Raw genomic sequence first — 8817 nt, 5'->3', positions numbered from 1 at the left:
TTGTCCAGCTGTGTTTCAAGATCCCAACAGCGGAGCCAATATAAAAAAATTGGAACATTCCTTGGAAGATCAGATCTACCATGTGTTGAGGAAGAACCGTATAGTGACCAATATTAGGTGGAATTAATTAATTAAAATAATAATAATAATAATTAAGAAAAATTATGAAAATCATTCGATACAACGTAATTTGTTTCAGTTCAAACTCGCTGTTCGCAATCCCTGCGAACCAGGAGTTCGTCTACGTGCACACTGGGACGACAGAGTCCAGGGATATACTCGGTTTCATGGCAAGGAAATTGATACAGAGTTGCAAAGTTAGCTCAGGAGGGAGTACCTCCAGAAGTTTAGCTAGCCAGGATTCGAATATTCAACAGGAGGACTCTGACACCGGTAAACGAAGCTTAATATTATCATGATCATTCCTGTTCGATAACGATTCTTCATTTTACAGAGACTCGATCGTTCAGATCATTTTTACAACAGCACATAGACTTAGCTTTCGCGCGAGGGTTTGACGATAACGTTGGAAGACATTCTGTACCTGCTTACTTCGAGGTGCAAAATGATAATTACATTTATACAGAAGCATGAAATATTCATGTGAAACCAAAATGAAATGCATATTATTTTCAAGCAAATTCCTAATCAGATTTCATTTTTTGCTTAGATACCGAACGTTGCAATATTCTGCGAAGTGGCAAACAGAGTGTATGATTACTTCATCCACGGGACAGATAAAGAATTATCAACACTGCACAGCCTGTTGGATACAGACGTAAAGTTCAGCAAGAGCAGATGCAGCAAGGTGCTTCCACGAGCTCTGCAAACCTATCAAGAGAACCTGCCTCAGCACTACACGAGGTGCATACTCACTACAACAATTATACTTCTCTGCGACGTATTTAATTTGCCTCTCTATTCAATATGTTAATTTATCAGGGCGTATCACGAGACGAAGCTGGCTCACGCGATGGCGGTGTTCGAGATGCACGCGCGGGGTCCTCTCTTCGAGGAGTTCAGCGAAAAACTGCAAGGGGAATGCGAGAAGCATTGGAGGTCCGGTAGACAAATGTGCGAGGTTTTATCTTTAACAGGTAACCCGTGTACGAACCCGATACACAGAGGAGGTAGCGAAGGCGCCGGTGGTGGAGAACAGGTGGATCAGAGGGACAACGACAAGTCAGTAAATTCACGAAATAATATCATAGAATTTCTTGAGGCTAATCCCAATTACATTTCACAGTGAATTACCGATCAGAGAACATTGCAGTGGAGTTCGTTATATTTGCGCGTGCAACTGTGGCCGTTGCCAAGGTTCTAGAGAAGATCCGTTTAGTTTGAGACAGTCCAATTACGATTATTTCCAAATGCTCGCGAAACAGTGTGGCTGCGCGCAATTGGAGAACATACAGTTTCCAGTTTTCCAGCCGAGCACTCATAATTACAGGTAAAATCGCGTTTCGAGATTAAAAAGAGAGAATTCATTTAATTACTGTACGCGACCATGTTCAGATTATAAAGAGAAAGATTAATTGATTTAATTACTAAATAATTGAAGAATAGAGAGAGTAATTAGTTTAATTATTGGTACAGGCCGGCGCAACTGTTCTCCACAAAGAGAAAGGATTCTTTCAGCCACGTGGAATCGTCCACGCCTCAGGGTAACACTCAGGCTTGTAGCCTAGGAGTTAATAATACGCTGAACGGTTAGATAAAACATTTATCGTATACTATTTCCTAATCATTACTTTATTCTAATTTGCTTTTACTTGGATTCACTGATAGATGATATTCGAACTCCGTATGGTAGTGGTGGACAATCACCACCAACCAGTGAAACTAACGAAGACGTACCTAAGCTTAGCAATAAGACTAGTTTAACACCCAGCGATGCGCACAAGGTTGTCATCGAAGTGTCCGACAGCGACGCAGAGAACGCGAAAGGTGATCATAAATCACTAATTAATAAATGACAATATTCATTGCAATACATGAAATATCAAAAACTGCATGCATGTCACAATGCATGAATGATAAATCATGTCTCAGAGAATTCGTTCGATTCCCAGAGAAATCTTTGGTGAGGCAACCCTCGACAACGGAATATCTACCTGGGATGTTGCACACAGAATCGCCAGCTGGTTTATTGCCACAGTTTTCGAGCTGGTCTCTGGTCTGCCTTGGACCCAGCAGTTTATACTCTCATAATTTAGGTTTGCAACATCAAGCTGGCGTTCTACCTACTTCCGCCTTTCTCTTACCCTGGGACGTAACCGTAAGGTGATTAAATGAATAAGAAATTTTGTTCTAATCTCTTCCATTCGATAAGTATCAATTTTTTTATTAGATTAGAACATCAGAAGGAGAGAGGCTCCCTGTGGCCCACGATAGGCGACCATAATTCTCACGGTTACAGTTCTCGCGGGAAGAATTTTCAAAACATGAACACGATTCGAGGTCGAAAATCGAAGGGTGGAAAAGAGTTCGTAGTGAAAATATTTGTCGGAGTGGAGTACGAGTGTCCACGAGGACACAGGTTCATGGCGTCCGCGCCTGATAAAGTTTTGAAAGCGACTGGGAATGGAATTGTTAAGGACAGTGGAAACAAAGTCACTTCGAGCACTGCAGACATGCCGCTGTACTTCCCATGCCCTTGCAGGTGAATATTTAATCAACGATAAAAGTGTTTCATATTTGTCAAAATGCAATTCATCAGAATGCAAATTATTCTATGAAAGAATTATAATTAATTATGTATCTTTTAAGGCAAACGAAGCCGTTGATCGCTCAGTTAATGAGGATTCATGTAGTAACGCCGAAGGCACCGGTTCACGTGACTTTGAACCCCAGAGTGCAACCGGGACCTCCGCCCTGCCCGATTTTCGTCACCGGTTGCGACGAACCCATAAAATTGTCGCAGAGCGCCTACTGGGTTTTGCGATTACCGTATCCTTCCTTAAAGTCTCATTTTATTTATATAGTTATGATATCAAAGAAGAGGGAAGAAATAAGTGAAAGCCTTTAATCAGTTTAAATAAATTCCTTAACGAGGATTTAGATACGTGTACATGGACGAGAAGGGACCGTATTTGGCACCGAAAGAACCAGTCCCAACGTCGCACGGTAGATTATTAGCAGGAATGTACGGAATAAGCGAAGTACTTCCAGAGAAGAAGTAACATAGTATTCATTTTCATTAATTTAACGATTTATACGAAGTTTGTAAATACTAACTTACCAATATATTACGACAAAAACAATATCTTTGTCATTCTTTCACCCAAGTTCTATGAACTCCACTGTCATGTCACTCAAATATCGTCTAGCTAAACAATTAGCCATTTTGTTACGATTAATGTTAGACAATTAGCCATTTTGGAATTCGCGAAAGACTATCTACGCTACACACTTGTGTAGCAAAATTGTAGTCTCGAATAATAAAAATTAATCACGCTTACGAAAAGGGATGCCAAATTCTTCGGAATTATCAATTACATTGTTAAAGTATCCGTAATTTGGCAAAAAATGCGTCTTATATTACAAGGATGATCGCGGGGCGACCGTGCTATCGCTTGGTCGCTAAATTGTCGATTATTACTAATGTTAATGTATCTGACTCACCAAAACTGGATTCAGCACAGTTTCCAGTCTCCGTCAGGCACTTGGAACAAAACTTTTCGCACTAATTACTCGAAAATATCTTTAATCTTCTCCGACTGGCGAGCAAAACGACACTTTACCCGCACCGAACGCGACGCCAAACTGAGCAGCTCGTTAAGCGGCAAGCGTTCTAATTGGTCCGTTTAAAACTGCACCGGACGTGAGACAGGAAACACGAATTTTCTGATTGGCTAGCGTTCCAAGCGCGTTCCAACAGAGATTCAAACAGTTCAGACGGTAATTAAAATAACAAAGCCTGTAATTAAGGTTAAAACGTCTGTACATAATGCTCTTAGATTATATATCAATTTTCCGGCCGCGATTACTCTAATTCGAACGGGTCCGATCGTCAATTTTTTAACTGAAAATGCGAGGGATGCTTGAATTTCTCCGCCGTTGCACCACAGCGCTCTAACCGTTACAAAACTGCACGTTTGGGAGAAAATAAACACTTGTCATCGCTCCTCACCTGTGGAGTGTGGTTATTTTCGTCGTTTATCAAAGCTATACAATTCCCGATTACATGAATGAAACGGTCGATTTTTTCGATCGACGAAGGTAGTCTGTTCGTCAGTGAAAGTGAACCTTGAATCCTGTTTGCTGCACGAGTACTGTGTTTGCAGTGTTATGAAGTAAATTTGCTTATTGTTCTCGATAGTAAATTAACAGAAAACTGCGTTCTTTGTCGAGAGATCACGTTACTTCGTTTGTAGGTAAACTAAATCTTGTTTCTCACAAGTGAAAATAATTGAAAACACAATTGATAGAAAGTTGTTTTCAGAGATTCTAACAGAATGGGTCGTGGGTACCTCTCGATTCTGTTCATCATTTTAATTACCTCCCAAAGTAGCTATGGATCTTTATTCGATTGGGTTTGGGGCAAAGAAACAGACGACACTACAGTCTTAGTAGCTGATGGTGTCCCATTGATCTCAATCCCATATGAATCTATGACAGAGGACGAGAAGTTTCTCCAGGAGGCAGCCAAGTTCACTGAAATCCAGGTGTCATCACCTTTGGAAACTTGCCAGCACAAAGTGATAATGAAGATCAAAACTTCCTGCTCTGGGATGACCGAGGAACAATTGGCCAAACTCAGTGTTAATCTACTGAACTGTCAGTCTGCAGTTGAGGGGAGGAAGATGTTTCCTTGTACAGATGAAATGGTAAAAAATCAAAATATTTCACACATGGGAAGATACTAATTTTACGTCTATTATCTGCAGTTTCAGTGCCATTTCTGTTGCACACTGAAGGAGATATTAGATTCAAGCATGCTGTATGTGAAAATACATAAGGGAGAAGGGTGGATTGAAGCATGTTCAAACCTGCAGTTCCCCCACTTAGAAAATGCTGGGACCACCACTGAGCTCCCCTTCCTTTAGAGCCTCATAACATAAAATACTCTCCTTCAGTGTGCATTATCTTCTGTCCTTCAACAACTTAACACCCTCAGGATTATTATTATTTATACAGATTTGTGCAGATTTTTAGAAATGGATAGTTTATATATATTTGCATTGTTTTCAGTCTTTAAAACAATGCACCACGGATATGGATCCAGATATGTGGAATGCTTATCATTTGATGAGTAACAGAGCCAGGGCAGTGTGTTATGCAGCTCGTAGCACTCAATTTCGTGCTCTTACAGAATTAACAGTGAACAAGCTAATGCAAACTGCTCACAATCAGATCACAACGTTAAGCTCCTTGAAGGTAAGTGCATACGTTCGTACTTATAGAATTGAATTACTAATCGGTGAATTTAAATTAGGAAAGTCAAGATCGTTTAGAAGAGCATACAGTAGAAGCATTATCGTCTCTGTCTAAAGGCAACGAGGCATTGCTGGAGCAACAGAAATACTTGAAAGACGCTCAAGCGTCGGCTTACAATCTCGTGACGTCGAATTTAAGGGAATTGAATAACGAAAAAGCGTTGATACGTTCGGGACACACGCAACTTGCAGCAATGACAGACGACATAAGAAAGAAATTAGGTAATTAAGTAGTGAAAAACAAAATGATTGCAGATATTTAATTATTTCTTCTTGTTCAGAGGAGGCGAACAGAAATTTAAAACAACAAGCCATCGAGCACGGCGAGAATCATAAAGAAATACTCGAGGACTTGGTGAACATTCAGATGCAAGCGGAATTGATCTGGGAAAAGATCGAATCGAGCACCGAACGAATTTTCGCTCAGCACGAAGAGGCGCTCTCTCGTTACGAGCGAACATTAGAAAAATTGGCGCAGATCAACGATACGGTGCAATACATTTGGAACATAACGAACAGCATGCGTGCAGAGGTCGACGAGAAGCTTAACTGGTTGACAAATTACATCGGAGACACGGGTAATCATTTGTTGTCTTTGTTAATGAAATCTTAATGTGATTCTTAATTTTGTTTTAATTATCTAGGGGAACAAATGCATAGAATATATAGAATAGGATTGCATGTAGTTTATTTATTATGCTGCATGGTGATCGCTGCGTTCCTTCATGCACCGTTGCTTACCAGGATCACAATTATGGGACTTGTGCCAATGAACCTGGTCTCTTATTTGAAACACGGCATGGACGCCTGCTTGGATTTCCCATCAATCACTGTGTTGATAATACTAATCACGATGAGTACGTCTATTACAATAAAAAAGAAAAACATTGGATTTTAATTTAATGTACTCGTTTGATTTTAGTGCACTTTTTAATGGTCGGCATTCAACGTCTGTTCGGACCGAAACAACAAATGCGAGCCGAACCGGTGCAAGTGATCGAACGAAACGGCCACGCGAACGGACATTACGTTTCGTCCTCTTATTCAAATCTCCAATCCGAACAGACTCCCAATTTAACATTTTATGCCAAACAGAAAAGAAATGTTCGAGCACTTTACTATTCCTTGAGTTACCAAATAAATCGATGCATTCGTAAGTATTATCAATTTAAAATTTGTGCTGTTCGTATCAGAAAACATTTATGCTATTTATTATAGGAATAGTGCGATCGCTAGTAGAGTCAGTTATATCATGGAGCAAGCAGAGCTGGCCACAGCGCGAGGAGCTCTCTTGCTCTTACACTTCGTCGAGAAGGACTCGCGAGGATCTTATCCGCAACTATGAATCCGAGTTCCCAAGCATATCCGAGGACATGACAGATTTCGAGCATTCGCATTTAGTTAACGAGAGTAACGACGATCTCGATAAACTGATCGATGCCAACGATCTGAGACGAAGAATGCAGAGGCAAATGAGAGGAGCGAGCACATACTCCTCACATCAACAATCATCATCGAGGAGGTACGTGAATATTCCGCGAAGTAAAATATTACAGAGCGTAACGTCAAATTTCATGGTTTGTTCCAGTGTTACTCCGTCGTTCACGACGAGGTGCGCGGCTATAACGAAAAGCGGGAGGAAGTGTCGGATGCATACGACAAACGATCGTTACTGCGCCAGGCACATTGGTGGATACTCTGTTACCGAGGACTGAGGAATCTCTGAATTGAATGAAACGGAGCATAATATTTATCCGGAATGTTAGACAAATTTTATAATCAATTGACTACCAATACGAGTGCCTTTCAGTAACTGTACATAATTCTAGTGCGATGTGCTCAATGTTTACTCTAAGATGAGAAGACAATTAGCGACTTAATGTTTATGTATTTTATATATGTATTTAAATATTTAATATCTTATTTCGTAAGTTAGTTCTATCGATTAGTTGTATTTTATTTTTATAAATCCTCCCATTGTCATGCTAGAAGTAATGAAAGAATCTGACTTTATATTCTTTGGTTTTATTGGAAAATATCCACGTGTACTGAATTAAAATATTTCACAAAACAATAATCCTTTTTTTTTTAATTACAAATAGCCATATTGTGCTGCGTGCAAATCGCGTTGTTCGTCAATTCTAAGAACTTGAAACCGATACCAGTCGCCAAATTATGCAGATTGCAATAATTCATCCCATAATCGAATATCCTGAACCATTCGCTCGACACGGATTCTCCCTTCATCAATAACAGTCGCTAATGTATCAGCAGTTAAAAGAATGATTGATTATACGTACTGTTGCCACGCAGGATTTGTTAATCTCCTTGAAATCGATTCTGATATTCTCTACGGTTTTCAAATTCGGGGTAATGTGCACGGCTCTGATAACGTTACTCTCATCCGGTTTCGGTTCTTTAAGCTACAGTATTAAAAAAGATGTTGCATATAAAATGCACGAACAGAAATGATTGCTTTATCTTTACTCTGTATAAACATCTGTTGCCACGCGGACTGCAGTTCACGCAGGAGGACCAGTTAAGTATCTGACACCTGAATTTCTGCATAGTGAACGTACACGGATCTTCGAACTTCCTGGGGAGGAATAGAATTTCATTAGAGATCGACTATTTTCATTCGTTTTTCGGAAAGTTCAAAGCGCACGCAGAGAAAAGCGTGGCTTCGTATATTTTTCGAGGCAAGGAAAAATACACCGCCGATATTGAGTTTCTCGGAGCTTGTTTGCAGACTAGACAGCCAGACAGAATTTTTCCCAAGCTTTTTACATGCCACCGTACGAACAGAGTTTATACAATTTTTTTTCAAGGGATACGCTTTGAAATTATTTATTACATTCTTATGGAGTATACCATTTTACTATGCAAGAGGCGTGTATGGGATAAGGAAACACCAGGTACATGCAAAAAATGCATAGGACGAACAATAGCACTCCGGTAAGAGAATAAAGGATGTATTTGCAACACGAAGGTTTCACGTTTCTAATCACCACTGGAACAGAATAATCCTCCTCCTCCTCTTCCGACACGATTTTACTCTGTACTTTATCTAAGAGGGAATCACTCTTTAGAGAATAAATTCTATCTAATCAAGGTTAATGAATTAAAACCATTTTGTTTCCTCGTTTTCTGGTTGTCTTTCAATTCTATGAATCTCTGACTGTCGGCGTTTGTGTAAGGAGGTGGTCGTGTCGACATTGACCTGAGCTGCATGTATTCTCTGTACGGTCCAACCCTTCTAACGTTTCCCTTTGACCTGACCATCACGAATCGGTCATCTTCTGCGTGACGATGATATACGACAATCGCAAACTGTCAACTATATCTCGATTTGACATGTGCGTTAAAAAATCTAACATAC

General features: G+C 40.0%; 3 protein-coding genes across 5 annotated transcripts in view; 2 read left to right on the top strand and 1 right to left on the bottom strand.

The window, feature by feature from the left end:
- Nucleotides 1–3263, top strand: part of LOC108625992 (protein SMG8) — a 6213-nt gene extending 2950 nt beyond the window's left edge. The window contains exons 5-16 of one of the 2 annotated variants that reach the window (XM_026814416.1): nt 21–117; nt 200–393; nt 455–558; nt 671–864; nt 943–1182; nt 1247–1450; nt 1597–1709; nt 1789–1947; nt 2073–2283; nt 2351–2662; nt 2770–2949; nt 3062–3263. In XM_026814416.1, the coding sequence (XP_026670217.1) occupies nt 21–117; nt 200–393; nt 455–558; nt 671–864; nt 943–1182; nt 1247–1450; nt 1597–1709; nt 1789–1947; nt 2073–2283; nt 2351–2662; nt 2770–2949; nt 3062–3182 (2129 nt within the window). In that variant the 3' untranslated portion in view covers nt 3183–3263. The remainder of the gene's footprint in view (nt 1–20; nt 118–199; nt 394–454; nt 559–670; nt 865–942; nt 1183–1246; nt 1451–1596; nt 1710–1788; nt 1948–2072; nt 2284–2350; nt 2663–2769; nt 2950–3061) is intronic. The other variant, XM_026814417.1, reaches the window with a different exon arrangement.
- A 767-nt stretch (nt 3264–4030) lies between these two features.
- Nucleotides 4031–7515, top strand: LOC108625997 (protein brambleberry). Of its 2 annotated transcripts, none has more exons than XM_026814420.1 (9): nt 4031–4372; nt 4445–4829; nt 5194–5379; nt 5438–5660; nt 5720–6016; nt 6083–6295; nt 6361–6591; nt 6657–6960; nt 7027–7515. In XM_026814420.1, exons 2-9 carry the CDS (start codon nt 4458–4460, stop codon nt 7151–7153), a joined length of 1953 nt encoding a protein of 650 aa, XP_026670221.1. In that variant the 5' UTR covers nt 4031–4372; nt 4445–4457; the 3' UTR covers nt 7154–7515. The 2 variants fall into 2 exon arrangements, with proteins under 2 accessions (XP_026670221.1, XP_017881880.1); XM_018026391.2 differs by having other exon boundaries at nt 4031–4376.
- Nucleotides 7516–7526: 11 nt separating this feature from the next.
- On the bottom strand, nt 7527–8723 carry LOC108625999 (uncharacterized). The gene is made up of 5 exons (XM_018026393.2): nt 8552–8723; nt 8310–8478; nt 7926–8034; nt 7739–7861; nt 7527–7679 (listed from the first exon to the last, which is right to left on the bottom strand). The coding sequence occupies exons 1-5, from the start codon at nt 8718–8720 to the stop codon at nt 7527–7529; spliced, it is 723 nt and encodes a 240-aa protein (XP_017881882.2). The 5' UTR covers nt 8721–8723.
- Nucleotides 8724–8817: the final 94 nt, after the last annotated feature.

This window comes from Ceratina calcarata, unplaced genomic scaffold (genome assembly GCF_001652005.2).
Source record: "Ceratina calcarata isolate Rehan_Ccalc_2016 unplaced genomic scaffold, ASM165200v1 scaffold388.2, whole genome shotgun sequence".
NCBI classification, from domain to species: Eukaryota; Metazoa; Arthropoda; class Insecta; order Hymenoptera; family Apidae; genus Ceratina; species Ceratina calcarata.
Note: the sequence above shows the minus strand (reverse complement) of the source record. Positions and strands in the feature narration are given on the sequence as shown.